This window comes from Macaca fascicularis, chromosome 4 (assembly GCF_037993035.2).
Source record: "Macaca fascicularis isolate 582-1 chromosome 4, T2T-MFA8v1.1".
In the NCBI taxonomy this organism is placed as follows: Eukaryota; Metazoa; Chordata; class Mammalia; order Primates; family Cercopithecidae; genus Macaca; species Macaca fascicularis.
Genome location: NC_088378.1, coordinates 171122873 through 171143741, shown reverse-complemented (window position 1 = coordinate 171143741; position 20869 = coordinate 171122873). Strand labels below are relative to the sequence as shown.

General features: G+C 41.4%; 1 protein-coding gene across 7 annotated transcripts in view; it reads right to left on the bottom strand.

The window, feature by feature from the left end:
* Positions 1-20869, bottom strand: part of GMDS (GDP-mannose 4,6-dehydratase) — a 632819-nt gene that overhangs the window by 286459 nt on the left and 325491 nt on the right. The window contains exon 8 of one of the 7 annotated variants that reach the window (XM_074038944.1): positions 13021-16519. The exons of 5 other annotated variants lie outside the window; for them this stretch is intronic. In XM_074038944.1, the coding sequence (XP_073895045.1) occupies positions 16472-16519 (48 nt within the window). In that variant the 3' untranslated portion in view covers positions 13021-16471. Of the gene's footprint in view, positions 1-13020; positions 16520-20869 lie in introns of those variants that run through there. One more of the 7 variants, XM_074038943.1, reaches the window with a different exon arrangement.

Here is a 20869-nt window from a genome sequence, read left to right as displayed (position 1 = left end):
GTCTTCCCTAGACTTGAAATCAATCAGCCTTGGGAATCTGGAATCTGTCTGTCTGTAGTGCATTTCAGTAACAAATCTGTTACCAAAGCCCACCACCATAAATCCACTTTTAAGTAAGCTTCCCCCCACCGCCCCCGAGACGGAATCTTGCTCAGTTGCCCAGGCTGGAGTGCAGTGGTATGATCTCGGCTCACTGCAACCTCCACTTCCCAGGTTCAAGCAATTCTCCCACCTCAGCACCCCGAGTAGCTGGGATTACAGGTGTGCACCACCATGCCTGGCTAATTTTTGTATTTTTAGTAGCAATGGGGTTTCAGCACATTGGTCAGGCTGGTCTCAAACTCCTAACCTCAGGTGATCTACTTGCCTTGGCCTCCCAAAGTCCTGAGATTGCAGGCATGAGCCACCACACCCAGCCTTAATTAAGCTTTTAACTCCCTATATGAATTACTTAAAAAATAACTATTGGATCTAACAGACAGACACAAATTCAGCAGAGTGGCTTTAGGTGCACGGTGTTCGCAAAAAAGAAGGTGTTACTATTTTTTACCCCAGCTGTGTCAATGGAACAGCTGATGCCCTGGCCTACTGTGATTGGACACACATTCTGACTTGCAGCTGCAGTTTCCCCTTCTTACGGCTGCTCCCAGATGAGACCTCTGCACAGAACCCAGTCCTGGCCACCACTGCCTGGTCCTCTCCAGCGGCCTGTGCAGAGTTCCACACTAGCTTCTTGTTTGTATCAGTCCTGTAATTAAGCTGGGGCCAAGAAAAGAAGTCCCAAAGAGGGCAACAAAAGTGCGAGGCAAAGAACTGGCTTTTGGCTGCAGCTTCCCCATCCACTTCCTTCCCACCTGACCTCAATTTAAGAGAATAGAAATGGGGGCCCAGTCGGGAAGAAGGAAGGAGCATGAGGAGAGAAGGACAGTTTCTCATATCTGTGTTTTTTTGTTTTTTGTTTGTTTGTTTTGAAACAGTCTTGCTCTGTCGACCAGGCTGGAGTGCAGTGGCATGACATCGGCTCACTGAAACCTCCACCTCCAGGCTTCAAGCAATTATCCTGCCTCAGCCTCCCCAGTAGGTGGGATTACAGGTACCCACCACCATGCCCGGCTAACTTTTGTATTTTTAGTAGAGACAAGGTTTCGCCATGTTGGCCAGGCTGGTCTCGAACTTCTGACCTTAGGCGATCCTCCTGCCTCGGCCTCCCAAAGTGCTGGGATTACAGGTGTGAGCCACCGCACCCAGCCCATCTCTGTTCCTTTACTGCTTTGCTGCTGCAACCTTCTCCATCCTCTTTTTCATTCTCAGTTGCCATTTTGAGCTTTCTTCACAAATTGAATCCTGTTTTCCAAATTGGCCAGTGAAAAGTTTTTGCCATGCTGAAATCATTTCCAGAGCTAAATCGGGAAAGCTGAGGCAGCCGGGCCACCTCCAGCTGGCTGGAATGCAGCTGCAATAAAAGGCAGTGTGAATAAGGTGTATTGAAGCTACACTGGACTCGTGTGAAGGGCCGTTTATTCAGAGGGGGTGGAGGTGAAAGGAGAGAAATTAATGAACAGAAGAAATTAAATTAGCTCAACCACGCCTTTAAAAAAATATACTGAAAAATAACTGACCTGCCATGAACCTTCTTACAAAAATGGAGACCTCTGGGTTTATTATTTGCCAGGCACCCCTTGGCAGGAGGCGCTCCTGAGTCAGATAAGAAAGAGCCTGGAGGGGCTAAGCAAAATCTGGTTTCTCTTACTGCGGCCAGAAGGATGGAAGACACAGTTGGGAAAGTCAACATGCAGCTGAGACAAGAGGTCACCGGAACTGATGAAAATATGTAATTAACTAATCACAAAATACCCGACACAAAAATAAACATGTCTTTTCATCTTAGCTATCACATTTTTCTTCAACAAAACGAAAAGAAATCATGACCTATCGTGTTCTCGAAAAATTATTGATCAATTTATGAGCCTAATGCTTTAATTGATTGCAATAATATTTTACTCACACTTCTAATCTGATCTTACTGCCACTCTGAGAAAAGCTAGGGGGAATTCCAATGGAAGAATGATGGTGTAGTTACAAGCAAAAGGGTCTTTAGACTGAAGTATATTTCATATTTTATGTTATAGGTATTTGTATTATGTTTTATATTATAGGGGTATTTAGTAGGACAGTATTATGGAAAATTATTCCTTCCTTAAGTAACTACCTAATTTTAATATTAAAACATTTCATAATATTAAAACATTGACAGAACAATAATGAATACTGGTATTAAATATCTTAAATACTGTTTAGTGCTTTCTTTACAGTTTCAAAGTGAGAGTACGCATTTATCTTCATTTTCACCTAAATCTGTCTTGTTACATAGAGAGTGAGATGTTATACCTATTTTTTTATTTCCACAATCAGATATCCAGTAAGGGAATAAACATAAATCAAGTACCATAGGATATTTTGTCAAAAGCATTAGAGAGAAATGGGATAGTAATACAAACAATCGTTTTTTTAAAAAAAATGCTGTTTTATACAAACGACTGAGCTCCATGGAGTTTGGCGTTACATCTAAGAGTACTCTTAGGTGTGCCCCCAGTGTCTATAGATCCTCAGGTTACAGCAATAGGCATTTCGGAAATAGTTATTAGTTGAGGTATGGGATTTTACTTTATTACCTACTGAAAATCTTACCCTCAAAAATCACATCCCCTCCAAGAAAATTCCAGACAAAAGATGTTCTTTGCCCCCCTTCAGGGTCTATAATTTATCAACAGGTTGGATATCTTCTAGAATTATTTCATATTCCGTCCCATCTGAACACAGCACACTCTGAACCTGTTCAAAGGTAAGACAGGATTTAAAAGTCCTTATAAGGCATTGCTGTGGCATGAGTTGGCACTTGGACTAACTTCATCCAATGGGCAATGAGTTTGGGGAGCGCCTGAGGGTGTGGTACCCAGCTTGCCCTTCGTGATTTTCGATGACTGCCCAGCTAAACCTGCCTTCCGTCCACCATTTACTCACAATGTGACTCAGAACACTAGGGTTTCTTGGAAAGATGAACCGTTTCTCCACTGCATTTTCTCTTAAACCTTCGTTTTATCTTCCTCTGGTCAAAATGAACTGTAACAAGCTTAACAAAACACTCCCAAGACGATCACGTATAGTGGGGTCAGCCTGAAAACAGACTTCAGCTCTGCACTGCCCATTAAGGTAACCAGTGACCTCATATGACCATTTAAGATAATATCAATTAAAATGATAAAATTAAAAACTGAGCTCTTCAGGTGCAGAGGCCACACTCAAGTGCTCAATACCCATGTGTGGCCGGGGCTACTGTATTGAATAGCACTGATAAAGAACATTTCTATCATTACAGAATCTTTTATTGGACAGACGTGTTTTACATGATTATTCTTCCTACCTTCTATATAAACTCTAGTCATTATCGAATAGAGATGAGTAACAAAATGAACATGCATGCCAGTTATGCACTGTCGGTTTGAAACTAGTATCCTGCCCAATAGGTTCTGTACATAGTTCTCAGTTTACTCACCACTTGGCCCCTCTCTTTGTTTCTAACCAGAACCACTAGATACAGAGATAGATCCAGAGCTGACCTAAGTTTAAAACATAAAGAGGTGAAACACGCCATTAGCTCCTTCTCCCACTCCTTTCTTTCCCTATCCATTCTTCTACTCAGCTATTACTTACTGAGCCACAGTGCAGGCACTGAAGATGCAAAGCTGAGTTATTCATCATTCCTGACCTCCAGGAGCATAATCAAATGAAGGATATGGAAAAGGAAAAAGAGGAATTTCCTAAGAGCTCCAATAAAGGCACAAGCAGAGTTAGGGGAGCAGAGAGCTTGGCTTGAAGATGATTATGGAAGGGCTGGAGCTAAGGCAGAGTTTCTCAAACTTGGCACTCTTGGCCTTTCGGCTTGGACCATTCATTGTTGTCCTGTGTATTGGAGGATGTTTAGCAGCATCCTTGGCCTCAACCCATTAGATATGTGCACTCCCCCCTAAAAACTGTCTCCAGACATTGGAAACGTTTCCTGGGGGCAAAATTGCTGCCTTTAGAGAAGCACTGAGCTAAGGCCACGTTCGTTTATTTGCTCCATAACATTCGTGAGGCACTTACTGCAAACTAAGTGGTGAGAATAATCAGAGGGAAGGACAAAGTCCTCACAGTAAGGACCTCAAAGTCTGGTGGGAACTAGAGTGGACAAATGGGCAAAGGAGAAGGTGACTTAGAATGGGGGGACAGCATGTAAGAAAGTATAGACGGCTAGCAAACCCGGGGAATCTGACAGCGGGGAAGGGGGCTCGGTGCTGGGAGGAGAGCGGGTGTCAGGTGAGGGCCATGTGAGGCAGGACCCACGTGAGGTGGGAGCAGTCAGATCATGAAGGTGTTGGTGTGCTGCAGGGGTTGTACCAAAGTTAGATTTTATTGTGAAGAAATCTGAACAAAGGAATAAATGGGCAGGATTACCTTTTGGACGGTGGTACAGACTTTGTCCCATCAAAGTGTGACTGACAAACACAAGTGATATCAAATGTCTACACTGCAGGCAGACTGACTGCGAGTCTTTTTCCAGGTAAAGATAACCAGGTTCCAAATCACAGGTGATACAATAGGGACGAACAGGGAGACAGGGATGTGACTGATGTCTCTGGGAAGGGCAGGGCTCACTGCTGGTGTTGTAGGGAAGAGGAGGGCAGGACTGTAGGCTGACTTCCCAGTTTTGGGGCAAGGACAACTACGTATATGGGCCTCATATCAATAAAGGTGGGAGATTCGGGAGGAGCAGCAGGTGAACAAAAAGAGGTCTGGACGAGGGAGGGGAAGGCTGCCTTAGTTGGTTAGGGCTGCTGTACCTGCTGTGCCACAGATTGGAAATCCAAGATCAAGATGCCACAGGTTTGGTTTCTCCTGAGGCCTCATCTCGGCTGCCTGATGGCTGCCTTTTCTCTGTGTCCTCACATGGCCTTTCCTCAGTGTGCAGGTACTCCTGGGGTCTGTTCCTCTTCTCATGAGGACACCAGTCCTACTGGATGAGTCCCCACCCTAATGGCCATTTTAAATTAATCACCTGTTTAAATAACTTATCTCCAAATATGGTCACATTCTGAGGTATGAGGGGTTAGCACTTCAACATCTAAAGTTTGGTTGTGGGTAGGAGGCAAAATTCGGCCCACAGCAGAGGCCAAGGATGGCATCCTGGAAAGGAAGCTTTATGTGGGGTTGAGAGCCTGGTTAAATTGTGTGGAGTCCAGGTTCTGCCTCCTCTAGCTTTGGGACCTGGATAAATCATATATCTTGCCAATATTTAAGGGACAGGCTGAAGAAACAAAGTTTGTAATAAAGAATGAAAATGAGCGGCCAAGAATGTTGTTTACCTCAAACATTTATCAGTTCTTTGAGTTGGGAGCATCTCATTTCTCTTTCAACTACTTTGAAATACACGATAAATTATTCTTAACAATAGTCACTCTACTGTGCAATCAAACACTAGAACTTATTTCTTCTAACTAACTCTATGTATGTACTCATTAACCAACCTCTTTTCATCCCTTGACACGACCTGTCCAATGCTGAATGATCCCTAGACAGCCTTTCACGGAAAAGCAGCTCCTGATAACTGAGGTTATCTCATGCATCCCACAGGCTGGATCTACTCCATGGCCACCCTTGCGATCCTGGACACCTATCCTGGCCTTCCTTCCCCTCTTCTGCTCAGGGTTCTCCACTGAGTGGCAAATCCCACCCCGGAAGAGACCCTCGAGGCCTTTCCCCTGGCTTCAGGCCATAATAAAACTTACTAAAGTTTACTAAAGAAAATAACCTTCTAAATTAAATTATTTGGCACTTTAAAAATCAGAATTGCAAGATATCTTAGAAACTGCCTAGTTGAGTCTCTTTAAGATGAGGAAACTCATGCTTGCAGGTATAGACAGTTCTGGTACCAGGATGTTTAACCACAAGTGATGTGATTACCATCAGCCCATTCGATTCCTAGGGTCCAACCTCCTTTTCTACAAGATGGACAAAACAATAGCTCCCACCCTCCTTGTTTGGAGGGCATTTACCGGTCCCTAAGTCTGTAGGGGCACAGCAATGAAAACTGCACACCAGTCAAGCCCTTCTGACCTTACAGTCTAGCATGGAAGAAAGACTTTGAACAACTAACCACAAGTGTCCTGTCAGTTACAAAATAAAGAACAGGATCCAATGCAAGCTTGGGAATGAGTTGCCAATGTAATCTGGGGGATCAGAACAACCTCCTGCGGGGAGACGACACTCTAAAGGAAGGTGCTGTGAGAATCAAATCCCATTGTGTACTGGTTTAAGAGATATTCCTACCAGCCTATGCTGGGCGAGAAAGTGTGCCAGTGGCTGGGGATTTCCAATGAACAGGACAGATGTGGCTCCTGCCCTAATGGAACTTACATCATGGATTGCACAAATAATGAATTAATTACAACGGTGATAAATGTCATAAAACGAAATGAAATAACGTACATAACAGTGTTTCATGAGCTTTCACCTGCCTTATAAATGCTCCTCTGTGCTAATAATAATAGAAGTGGCAATGGGAGAATAAAGTCAGAAAGAAAGCTTCCTTTCTTCCTGCTTTCCTCTCTCCCTCTTCCTCCTTTTCTCCATCCATCCTGCCTGTCTGTCTAGGCAGCTGGTAAGATATCTGTTGTGAGCACACCAGGCACACGGTAAACAGATAGTCATTTATGGCGTTTTCTTCTCCAATCTTACTTAGAATGTCAGATTTAAATGTTATCAGTGTTTGTTTTGATTTGTGTTTCTTTTTCCTGGATGCTTTGATCCATCAGAAGGCACTGGCATAATTAGTAATATCTAACTTTATTACTAGGAGAAAATTTAAGACCATGGTCCCCATGCGTCCTGGCTAAGGGGATTAAAATGAGTAGCAGTTACAATGCTTGATATGGCAAAGTGGAATAAAGGCGACCCATGGAACTTTTTAAGGAGTAGACACCATTAAAGAGAGAAGACCTTCACCAAGAAAGCCTGGTGCTGTAGCTGCACTGAACCGAGAGAGAGAGCCTGTGGGCCTTTCCAGGAAATTATGGAAGAAAGTAGAAGTTTTAATAAGTTCACTATAAAAAACATTAAATTTCAAAGCCAAAAAACAATCTCCTAAGGCTTCAGTGGAATCTTAGCTCAGACTGTTTTGTAAACATGACCTAATCTTTATTAAAGGCTGCATCATTTGGAATTTGGCAGTGAAGAAGTACAGCAAAGAGAACACAGTCACCACTCTGAGGCCACGGCTCCTGAGCAGATGCTGCTAAAATGTCACAATCAGAAGCGTTATCATGCAGAGCCTACAGTGAACACTGTCAACAGTGTGTGCAGGAAAAAAGTTTTAAATGTCTGATATGTTAGCACATAACACACAAGAACCAATGAAACCCATCTTTTTACAACCACTTCAACTTTAAGAGCTAAGCCCTCATTACGATCAAAAATGTGTTGATAAAGAGCCCTGCTGGTAAGTCTGACGTCAGATTTCATAAGTCATGAAGTTTTTAAGATAACTTCTACTGAAGTATAATATACAAATTAAAAAGTATACATATGACAAGCACATGGCTTGATGTATTGTCAGAAACTAATCATGAAGTTTTATGTCCAACTTCTACTAATCTTTCAAATAATGTGACAAGAAGAGGCAGTTTGACACAGTGAAAAGGAAAAACCAGTAGCCAAAGGAGCTGCTGGGTCATTTTGTTTCATTCTGGCTCTCTAACACTGGATAAATCAGTGACTTATTTCAGTCTTCATTTCCACGTCTAATCAGAGTAGACAATTTCTAAGTGTACCTTCTAGTCTAAAATGTTATACTTTGAAAATGTATATTGCCTTAACTGCAGAAAAGCGCTCTAGATGGTGTCACTCACAGTGTTTCAGATGACTCACTTATGCCAACATGTTGCGCTCACTCACTACCATGCAAGGGAGAAAGTAGTTATGCTGCAACTTTTTCCTTCCCAGGCCACTTCCTAATACATTTACTAGCAAGAAATGCATGTCTTCAGCAACCATCCAAATCAGAGAAAGGCGAAGCGCTGGTAGCAGAGTATAAGCAGCCGTTGGGTACCTACACCCGCTTTCCCGTGAGCCTGTCAGAGGTGGCTCCCTGCTTCCTTGGCTCCCAGCTCTCAGCTCCTGGGGGCAAGCATGCCTGGAGTTGCCACCTGGTGCCCAATATTTCGGGCTACAGAACTGGCCTGTGCTAATTAAGATATGTTTCTCTCCACGACTGTGGAACATAATTCTGATTTTGACTATGGCAAGCTCTTAAAGTGAGCCTTTTCTGAATTTTAACAGCGTGTTACTACTCGGGCTTGGTAATGAGATGTTCTTGCTCACACAGGTAGTGTTAGCTGCAACAATGCGTATGCTCACACTGATCAAAACTACGTTAGGTCTGTTAAGTCAGCTTTTCATCTCATTGTAACAAAAAAAGCATAGAAAAGGAAAATATATGATGAAAAAGATTATACTAGGAGGTCAGGTGACCTATATTAGGGAATTGCAGTAACTCCTTCAGATCAGTTGAAGACCACATACTATGGTTTCCACAAAATAAAAGGGATCCAAATACAAAGAGTTAACACATCTTCCAAAAATACTTATATGCTAGGAAAATTCTGTTGCTCTTTCCCACAGAGTTTTTTTTTTTTTTTTTTTTTTTTTTTTGAAGCTCAGAGAACTCTACTGTGGCCTTTGATATGTCATGGCAATGACTCACCCAACTATCCCTAACTATCACATACCAGCCTTTGCTCAGCCAGTCGGTCAGCATATACTGAGTTCATCCTATGTGCTTGTTCCTAAGTTAGACACTGAAGAAACAAAATGAAATACGCCATTTCTGCCCCGAACAAACCAGTAATCTATCTGAATTGGGAAACACACAAACATTAAGTAATCAGTTACTGCTATGGAGGCCACAGGCACAAAGAGGGGAGACAGGGAGAAGGGCTACTGTGGGTGCTCAGATGACTTCTGTGCAATGGTAAAGGATACAGCTGTATTTAAACATGAAAATACTTCAAAATTAAAATACAAAAGAACAACCTAATGGATTAAAAAATCTGGGGGAAAATATCACATATGCTGTGCCATTTACCAAATGCCAACTGGCTCCAAGTTCTAGAAGTGTGTAATTAATTCGGCATATTGAGAATTAAGTATGCAAGAGTATTTAAAATGGGCAATGGGGCAAGCTTATTTATCTAAATTTCCTTGCTCTTAAAATCCAGTCCTCATTCTGGAGACACATTGTCCTAGGCCATTCATTCTCACTTGATGTTATTAAAACTAAAATATAGAATAAAAGGCAATGGTAAATACAAAAGTTATTTATGGACTAAGCAATAAAGCATGACACAGTAACCCTTCTAAAAACATAAATTATCTGAACTAATGGAAATGTAAATTTGTAGTAAATTATTTTTTCTATATTATTGACTAAAATAAGCAAAGGGTCCTAGAGGAAAGGCCTTACAAAACAAAGTATCATGCTGCTAGATCCTTAATAACCCAAAATGATCTACCAGTCCTCAGTAACCTCAATAGAAATGTGTAACACATCTGGAAAACAGGTGAAATTCCTGCTTCTGGGAAATCGCACAGGTATGTTAAAATTCATTTAAATTGATACTTCAACCTCAAGATAAGCTGAATATAGGATAAAAAAATAGTAAGACACTATATATGACCACTCACAATTTGACTACTAACAGGCCAATGGACTTCTAAAAATTCCTCACAAGTAAATATGATTGCACACTTAAATATCTGGGTCAAATAACAAGTAAGAACACTCTGATTACTCGAATTAAACCATAACATTTTTCTTAAATCTGTTCAGCACATATACTATTGTTTATTAACAAAATTTTCAGGTCTAGAATTTAAACATCAATATAACATTGTGAGGAAGTATCTTCTGGGGAAAGCTGAATTTTCCAAGGATAAAAGCTTAATGTTAACATAAAGATAGGCTGTATAAAATAGCAAGCCCTCCTAGTCACAAAAAACCTATTTATATCTATCAAAATATTCCAATTATTTGCATCAAATGTCTATCATAAATTGCACAGCAATCAGTAAATTCACTTTGTTTTATTTACAAAGTTTCTAAATAGCTGATCTACAGATATTCAAGTTAGGAAAGTATACACATTACCACAAAAAAAAAATTTTGGATTTATTAGTCTTTGATGATGTCTTCTTTTTCCAACTTCAGAATCAAATTTCTACAAATAGTGGTAAAATTTAATTTTAAAGTCATATAACAATATGATCATGATATAGGGTTTTGAAATATACATTGTTTCTTGTTTCCTACTTCAAATGCAGTACTTTGGTACATATGGAGAATTAGTTAATGTTGCACATTGCTTTTTGTATGAATTTCTTCAATGGGAATTTAATTAAGCACCCTTTTGTTGAGTATATGGAATTGTGTAGAACTAAAGGAAGAACTGGATAAATCCTAATCCAAAAGCTATCCCCATCTAATTCAACTTTCTGTGAATAAAAATATCTCAAAAGTGTTTCATCTACACAGCTTCTCTGGTCTAAAAGCTTTACAAGTTCAGTAGGAACCAGACATTAATCTCACTGCATTTTTTTAAAACAATGAAACCTCTTTACTTGGTTCATTTTCTTTTGTCTCCTCAATTAAAGCACACCTTCTGATACATTACATTTTCCTTCCCTTTAAATGCTGTACACACATAGTCTGACATAGATTTTGTTTCTTGCCTTGCTGGAAAGCTTGTCCTATTTTCCCCAAACTAGATAAAGTTCACTTGGATGTGCTTATGGGTGCCTCCCTCCCCTCCAGTGCCCTCCCAACCCTGGATGCCTTTCTGTCCTCCTCCATGTTCTTGGGTGGGCAGAAACCTGGGGAGATGCAGCCACCAGGCAGCTTGCTACTCTTCTGAAGCACATCTGGGCTTTATATTAGGCCTTTAATTAATCCTCAGTGAAAGCCAAGCTATGACATTTTGACTGGGCAGGCTCCAGTTCTGGACAGGTCTTGATTTATTGCGACTGAGTCTCAACCAACTTTGATTTATTTCAGCTTAGGGGAGGGAGGCAAGCTTGGAACAGAAAAGCGCTGTTGAATGTTGAGCACGTGATGTCAGGACAGGCCCTCCAGACTTCCAGGGCCACGGGACAAGCGGTTCAGAAGGGAAAGGCCATTTTAAAACCCTAAGATTTAAATAACACGAAATTGTACCAGACAAAATAAATGTAATCACAGAGGAGAGAAAATGGCTCCTGAAACAGCTGGCTGATTGTGGCAGGGGAGGAAGCCCCAGCCTTATCTCTGGGAAAAGGAGGAAACCCTGGGGGCCTCAGTGTTAATCAGGACTCTCATTTGATTTCGGGGTCTGCTCTGTGTGGCTGTCTGTCCTTCCTGAGAGCAAAGGCCAGGAGGACTGCCCCCTCCTCAGCAACACCAACAACTGATAGCCCATTAAATGAGAGCAGATTTCCTTTCTGCAGGCAGACAGAATAAGTCAAAAGAAGGCAAAGTTATTCCATTAAGCAAAGACAAAAGGGTTAGTCCATTTAACGAATGATTTTGTTTCCTTTCCGGCCAGGCTTTCCTGACTGAGCCCTTAGTAGTGTGCTGTGCTCACTGCTGTGTCCTTGAGCATGGGCTGTCAGAATGGTGACTCCCGGCCCCCACACCAGCACTGCACAGTATCCTCCAGTTGGCCAAGTTAGGGCTCAGGCTGGTATCCACTTAATACCTCACTGCAGGCTTCACTGGGCCTAGCATGATGCCTGGCACATAGCCAGGAGCCCCCAGCACAGCAGCTTTGACTGCTGACAAAGCCCCATTCCCTCCTTGGGGGTGGCAGAAGGAGTGCATGAGATGGACCTGTCCCAGTGTCACCTGGTTGACAAAGGGCAAGTGTCAACAATTCTCGGAGGCAACGTTAAGTTCCTTCAAAGGGAGATAATGGTAGGAAAAATGTGTTGCAAAACAAAGAAGAGGGGAAGCAGAACAAAGGGGGTAAGGGCAGAAAAGATGGAGAGAGGTTGAATGGACCAAGAAAGTAAGAACAGCATAAGCTCTGGCAGCCATGACATGAGATTCAGACTCCATCCCAGCGACCTACCTGCATGTGCTCTGTGCAAGTTACTTCACCAAGCTATGCCTCCTCTGGGGGGCGAGCACTTATTCTGCAGGGCAGCTGTCAGGTCCGGGGGAAAGACTTGCAAAGTTCTTCCACACTGGACCTCACCCCTGATGCCGAGGACACTGGCTGGTGTCATCAGAGGCGGGGACCTCAAAGGTACCAGTGCATCTCCATGTGGTGCCAACACATAGCTGTGGATGCTGACATCTGAGAATAACCCCATGGGGCATCTGGGAACATGTGTGCAGGTGTCCCTGAGAAGGAGCGTACAGGTGGCTGTTGAGTCCGAGCCATCTGACACTCTCAAATGGAAATGGAAAGTACCCACCGAGTCTTTCTTCACAGATCCACACAGAATGGCTGTTCCAAAAAACGACACTGATCTTTACACAAAACTACCAAATAAGTGATGCTTGCGACAAGTATTACTGTAATTGTTAGCTTTGTGACTAGTCTTAAAGGTGGATCAGCACATTAGGGACCTCAGAGAAGCGCTATCACATTTCAAAGCTGGCTGCATGGCATATGTATATATGTATATAAGCCATCCTGTGGGTGGCCAGTTCCCCATTCCTGCAAATAGCGAAGTGCCAACATTGAGGGCTGGGGTGCCAGGACACAGTAAGCCAGTTCCAAGTGTGCAGCGAGCCTTTGCACCGTGAAACTAACACAATCCCAGGGATTCTTAGGTACTATTTAGCCCACACCAAAACACAAATTGCTGTTAAGTAAAATAACCTCGGTCAAATTAAATATTTGATTAATAAAATGCAATTATTTTGTCATTGAAGTCAGCATATTTTAATTTTTATTGTCTTTTTTAAACCTATGTATGCACTGATTTTAGAAATCAAACTCTTCACATCTCTATGATACTCTAGTTTTTCAAAGAAATTCTCAAGAGGTTAGGGGGCTGTGAAGCCCCAAATACTGGCCATTCACAAGACCTATGAAGTCTACAGGTCCTGGGTTTGCATGCCAGGGGGTTTCCTTCAGTTCCAAAAGCTTTTGTGCTAGAGAGCAGGGAGGGAGGACAAGGGAAGGAGTAGGAGCTCTCCCCATCTGGGAGCTATCTTCGGATCACACAGACAGAAGGGGCTGTTCCCAAGGGTCCCAGGCTACCCAAAGCACAGGCTGCAAGGTCCTTTTCAGTAGCCATTCATTCCCTAATAACACTTGACATAGCATGAAAGGGGCAGAGAATCCACCGCAGCGGCTCCCTGCACACCCCCAGCCCTCCGAGAGGAGGCGAGGGTGGATCGCAGGTTCCTCTCCCAGACCACAGAGGCTCAGATGCACTGCAAAGCAGTCAGTCCGTAAGCTTCCAGGATTCCTTGTTTTTCTGTCATTGTCTCACAGGCACGTATGTGTGTCTGCAAGCACACAGCCTAACATTATTTGCTGTTTCGCATATGTAATCTCTCTACCCATTTGACAACTGGCTTCTGGGGAAGAAGGGTGGGCATGCATGTGTCAGTGTGTGTATCAGCTTGAACTCAACACACGTAGACTCAGATACTCTAAAGCTCCACGTGACACATGAGGGGAAGATAAGAAACTGGTAGATGGGTTCTAGCAAATCAAGTACCCCACGGTCCCATGCACTGATTTTCAAAGCTGAATTTAAGGCCAACAAAACGAACTTGGCACAAAGCAAGATACTGAGACCTCTGAATGACAGTAACTTTCTAAAAATATTTAAAAAGAAGTTTTGTTTAAGAAATCCAAAACCAACACCTACCTTGGGCCAATACAGTTTTGAAACAAGGGAAGTGACAGGAACCCTTCTGGAAATGTCCCACCTTTGAAGGTATTATCTTACACAGGTGAACTCTGTTTTATGACATGGTATATTTCTTTTCCCCAGGAAACAAGCCAATAATTTCCTAAAGCAACTGTCAGTGACTCAGTTAATGTCACAAAGCAAGTCTGACACAGAGCAAGCATGAGAGTCTTCCACGGGAGGCAGGTAAGCCTCCTGAGCTGATACACATTTTACAAAAACACAGAATTTTAAGGGAATATACGGTTATAAATATAAGTTGCATGTCCATATAACAGAGACAATAACTGGCCAATAAATGAACTATGTAGTAGTCCCCTCTTATCTGTGGGAGATGTTCCAAAGTCCCCAGTGGATACCTGAAATTGCAAATACCAACAAATACCAAACTGTACACACACACAGTGTTTTTTCCTATGCATACATATCCATGATAAATAATTTAAAAATCAGGCACAGTAAGAGCTTAACAACAAGAACTAATAATAAAATAGAACAATTATAACAATATGCCAGCATCAAAACTCTTGCACCATGGGGCCATTAGGTAAAGTAAGGATTCAGTGAACACAAACACTACAATACTTCAACAGTCAATCCGATAACCAAGGAGGCTACTAAGAGACTAATGCGTGGGGAACATCGACAGTGTGGATCCACCGGACAAAGGAACGGTTCACGTCTGGGCAGAATGAAGTGGGATGGTGTGAGATTTCATCACGCTACTCAGAAAGGTGCATGATTTAAAGCTTAAGAATTATTTATTTCTGTAATTTCCCATTTAGTATTTTCAGATCATGGTTGACTGCAGATAGGTGAAGCCATGGAGAGTGAAACTGCAGATAGGAGGGGACAACTGTACCATCCTTTGTAGGCTCCTTTTCTTATATTTTTCACTTCAAAGCTTAAACTAATGTTTCTCTGCCCTAAGTAGTTTACAAATGTTGACCAATTTTGTTCTGAAAGTCTCTTGGCAAAAAATATTTACTTCAATCAAAAATTTCTTTAAATTTGGGCTATGCTGCAAACCTCAATAAAAGTGGCATAATTTTAATTTCATCATTCCAGTTAACAAAAAGGCATAGAAATTCCATAACTCTACTCAGCCATCCTCCCTTCCTCTTGACTTCTTATCATTCCTCTGATCCCCAGACGCACACAAGGCACCATGAGACAGGAACTGCTGCTCGAAGGCTTGATGATTCCAAGAGAAGTGAGAGGTAAGCTCTTCCCCATGGCTATTTGCTCAGACAGCTGGACATGTATTAGAATAATCTGCTGTAGTCAGTTTCTTCATATTTTTATGTAGCTAAAGATTAGAGCAGAAATTCAAAAATCAGGAGTTCTGTGTTAAAATCCCAGGTTTGCACCTGACTTATGGCTGACCCTAAAGGCAAGCCATTTAGAGAGAGGGGAGTTAGAACATCCACACCTCTGTAATTAGCATGCCTATACCAACCAGTTCAGAAAAAAATACTTTGAGATTCCCAGGGGAAAAAAGGTTACATCAATGAAAGAATGACATGGGATCCACCAGAAAACGTAGGATATTAGTCACACCAGTCAAGTTATAAACGTTTAATTTATCTGTATTGCTGCCACTAGGAATAAAAAGAGCACATCATACGTCCTGATGAAATTCCTTTTAAACAAAGACTTTATGGCTTTTGGAACAAGTAAAGTTTGGTAAATTAAGTGAGATAAAGCACAGAGAAAGGTGCAGCTAAACTGCTCTCCATAATGAAATTGATTCTTAGTCTGAAGCCGAGGCACTTGAGTAAAGTTTTTTCAAAATTCCCACTTGACAATTTAGGTTCTGCCTACTTGTGAATTGCCTGCTTAAAAGAACAGTTACAAAGACTCTGTCTAGTATAAATTAAAGACCCAAAAGTATAGACTATGTTCTTTGGTTAATCCTATGTCAACAACTAGATGCTTTCTTAGGTTCTTTACTTCAGAAATTCTGGGATTCTCTGGATTGCAACAGGATCTTGCTGTGAGTGTAAGCTGCCCTCCTTTTGAGTGGGGCCCAGTAGTCACTGAGTGGGATTCTTGTGTGGTTGCTTTTCTCCAAGGACAATCTGTACTCCAGAAGGTAAAAGGTGTCCATCTGTGTGTGGTGCTGGCTACAGCCACCCCAAAACCTCCTGAAGACTCTCCCTCTGGGGACAAGACTGGGAAGAGTCTTCTGCTCGCTCCTTCCACACGCAGGGATGGCACGGCCATGGCCCCATGGGCGAGTCAGTAGGCGCGAGGTGAGGGTCACATGGTCACCACGATGGAAGTGATACAGTGCTTATCCAACAAGACGGCATCAGAGAAGCATCCTGATTTTCTTTTCTCACGGCTGCCCCCTTCAGGATTCCGTAACCATAGTTACGAACAGTGGTTTTTAAATATGTGGTTCCATGTATAAGAAAGCAAACTCTTGATCAAGATCCAGAATCCCACTGCGGTGTTCACTATTGCAGGGCTAGAGTGAAATGAGACCTGAAACGTGGCTCATCCGAGATGAGGTGTGCTGTGAAGTATAAAATGTACACCAGATTCTGAAGACTTCATACAGAAAAAGGAAGGTAAAATGTTTCAATAATTTTTTAATATTTTTACATGTTTAACTAATATTTGGGATTTATTGACTTATATAAAAATATTCTTAAAATTACTGCTACTTTTTTATTTTTTATAGTGTAATAATCACTGAAAATTTAAAATTATATACCGTATGGCATGCATGTATAGCTTGAATTTTACTTCTATCAGGTAGCACTTTCTATAGTATTTTTTATCCTGGTATGTTTAAAAAAAAAAAAAGATGTTAGCTTAAGCTCAGAATAATAAATGAAACTGAAAAAAAAGATACTGGGCTTTATAAATAATTTGTTTCACTTAGGGATTGTACAATGTTAAAACACAAAATCATACTCTGTCACAGAACACTACATTTTGTTAGCAGATACATTTAAAAACAACATAAACTTTATACTAGATGGTAAATAATGCTGTATGGAAAAAGATGATACCATATTCTCAGTTTCTAAATCTTAACCTATGTTGAACTCCAGCCCCCTCCCTTTGAATATAAGGAAAGTAAGATTTGGAACGGTTAAGTGATTGTACGAGGCTGGACAGCAGCATGAAAAGGCTGAGGACCCAACATAGAGCACAACAGATGCTTTGCACATACACGAGGCTCTTTTGATCCCGGCGTACAGTCACCGTCCTCACCACAAAAAGCCTCAGTATGAGGAATGTGTAGGGGTAAGATTTAATATTCCATTTAGAGATAAATTCCACAAGTATATCTATATCTATATCTATACATATTGTTAATAAAAACAAGTGATAAGGCTAATGCCCTCTAGGAAATGGATCATAGGGGTTTTTCTCTGAATGAGTTAAGCATTGACTTTCTAAAAATTGCTGTTAAAAACCTGGCATTGTGTTTTTAAGAAAAATCTCTGGAAGTTCTGGGAAAATGGCAATTAATTAATTAAATTTATCACTAAAAAGTTCACTTCACTTCCCAAGGCGGTCTGATGCAAAATCTGTTCCCACAGCCTAGACCCTACAGTCAGGGAAAGATGGAGGGTCTAGTTCTAAAGCATTTCCAAAGCAAAGAAAACAGCAATGTGTACCATATATTTGATGTGGGTAATAGACAGGGCCATCCAAGAGTAACGTTTCTAAAAGTAATAAGCTTTCCCTACATACTGATCTGCGTAACCAGAGCTGGGGAAACTGTCTCCAGGGACATGCTAATGTCTCCCAAAGAAGGGCAGTCAGAAAGTTCAGCTGTTCTATCTTTGGACCATTAATACTGTATGTTGAGTCAGGCTACATCCCAAAACACCTACAACTGAAAAGTAATTCTTCTCAAATGAAAACTGGCATATTAAGTGTACCCTCTGGGTTTGGGGAATGTTTCCCATCCCAAAATAAATGTTTAAGCACAAAGAGACAGTTAGAAATGGTCACTCTGCTGATAACCATGCTTTATTCAGTAATCTGTCAAACAGGAAAAAAATGGCAGAAAAAAACCAGACGCTTATATTTTAATTTCCTTGTGCCTATTCCTTCCCCTATTAAAAAAAAAAAAAAAACGTGGAATTTGTCAAAAGAACGACCAGCAATCATGAGAGCATGATGTGCCTTCCACGCCGCACAGGCTAGTTTTCAGGGAAAAGAATTACAGCAGAGAGAGGATGTTGCCACACACATATAATAACGGTATGAACCATTCTGACTTGCAACATAAATTGAACCATTGAAGGATTTAAATGTTCCTCATTAACTTTTATTAGCCTCAATTTTTAACTTTTTTCCTTCCTCTTAAAATTAAAACTGAGCATTCCCTTCAACTTTGCACACCTTCAAGCAACATCCCGACTACGCAAGGTCTTCAAGGGACCACGAACCACTCTGTAGGGGAAAAGCACCTCCAAAAACCAAATCCCCTAGTATAGAGTTTTTTTCAATGTCTCTAAAGTCTTCATAAAAAATTATAGGCCTGAGGCTACATTTGAGGACTTTTTCAAACTAAGGAGAAGAACAAAATATTTCATAATCTTATCGTTTTAGAATCTACCATTTCTGATCACTAAAAATAAGTGATCTTGGCCGGACATGGTGGCTCACTTCTGTAATCCCAGCACTTTGGGAGGCCGAGGCGGGTGGATCAGCTGAGGTCAGAAGTTTGAGACCAGCCTGGCCAACATAGTGAAACTCTGTCTCTACTAAAAATACAAAAATTAGCCAGTTGTGGTGGTGTGCGCTTGTAATCCTAGCTACTCGGGAGGCTGAGGCACGATAATGAGTTGAACCCAGGAGGCAGAGATTGCAGTGAGCCAAGATCACGCCACTGCACTCCAGCCTGGGCAACAGAGTGCAACTTTGTCCAATAAAATAAAATAAAATAAATAAGTGATCTAATCAAAGGATTGTGGGGAGCACTACATCTTTTTAGAGTTCTTTCTATGTAACAGCCAACAGGTTAAACACTTTGCATTATCTTACACAGTAAAATTTGAAAGCTTTAAATACAAACAGTTATAAAACACAGTTTTAACCAAATGTGAAATGTAATGCCTACTGGGTGATGAATGTGATACCCCACCTTCCCTCAAAAAAAGAAAAAGAAAATCCTCTGGGGTCTTCCTCTTTCCACAGCCTGTGGATCTCAATTACCCGTGGGATGTGCACAGACCAAAAACAAAAGAGAAAAAGAAAAAAAAAGAAATACACATATACAAACAAAATCTTTTGGGGACTGTTTCTAAAAACAGAGATTTAGAAAGCAGTATTTCACAAAGTGAAAAATAAGTACACACTTGGTCAGAAAATTTTCAAAATCTGTAGAATATTACAACATAAAAATACAGAATTTCAACCTCATGCACGCACCCCTCTGAAAATGTGCCCAATGACCAGCTGGGATTCTCTGTGTGTACCGCAAGCCCAAAGCAGTATTACACATTGCCCTTCAGGATGAGACTGACTGAACTTACCTCTGCCACACAAACTATAAACTGAATGTCACATCCTTTAGTTATGTAATTTGCTCATTGTTTATTGTTACCTTACTCCTTCATTGTTGAAGAAAACTAGTTATTAATAATTGACCCTTTAAGAAAATTTGCATGTGGTAAAAATGTCTGGATTATATCCTCAGTTGCCTCAGTTTGCTGCCAAGGAAATATGGTAGCCAAGTATCTAAAAGATGTTTTTAGAAGCAAGTTTTCTTCCTCAAAGAATAGAAGGGTGTGATTTGTTTTAAAAGACCATATTCCAGTTACAGGAAAAAAAAATGCTACGTCAAAAATGACAATAATATGCACTTTTTCACCTTGGAAACTCTAGACTTGAAAGAAGCCCATAGTGTAACTTTTCCATCACTCCAGCTGAATTCTAAGACCACCAGTGAAACAGCACCACTCAGAAAACCACAGGGCGGCCTTGCTAGAATACACATGTAGTTGCTGAGGAACAGGAAACGACGCCAGATGGTTCTGCTGAGGGAAGCACTTTTTTTCTCTATAAAACCAAAAAAGTACTAATAGGTCAAACATAAAAATGCAGATATGGTAAAGCGGAAAGCTAACAGGAAGATTTATGTAAATAAGGCAAGCTTAAGTTTGCATTATGTTCCCATCTACATCAGTGAATGGATGTAGCGGGGGAAAGGAAAAAATAATACAGTACATCCATCCTACAGATCTTTTTGTTGATGGGAAAAATGCTACTAGCAATCCCATTTAGGCACTGCTGCTAAACTGTGGGAGCCAAAAGCCAGCCTCTGATTTGTATTACATAGAACGTGTGTGAATCATCACAAAAGAGGTTTTTTGTATTTTTTTTTGTTTTGCTTTTTGTTTTTTTTTTAATTAAGAGAACCTTAAGGCCGGCGCGGTGGCTCACGTCTGTAATCCCAGAACTTTAGGAGGCCGAGGTGGGCGGATCATGAGGTCAGGAGATCGAGACCGTCCTGGTTAACACGGTGAAACCCCGTCTCTACTAAAAATACAAAAAATTAGCCAGGCATGGTGACAGGCACCTGTAGTCCTAGCTACTTGGGAGGCTGAGGCAGGAGAATGGCATGAACCCGGGAGGCGGAGCTTGCGGTGAGCCGAGATCGCGCCACTGCACTCCAGCCTGGGCGACAGAGAGAGACTCCGTCTCAAAAAAAAAAGACAGAGAGAGAACCTTTAAATACAGTCTGAAGTAACTATAACCTATACTCTGGCTTCTTACACATCTGGTTTAATGTAGTTATTCACAGTCTCATGAAGTCCCAATGCAGGGTGACACGTGACACCTGAGACTATTTCCAGAGAAGATCCCTGTGCTCCAAGTTCCCAAGGTGCATCCCTAA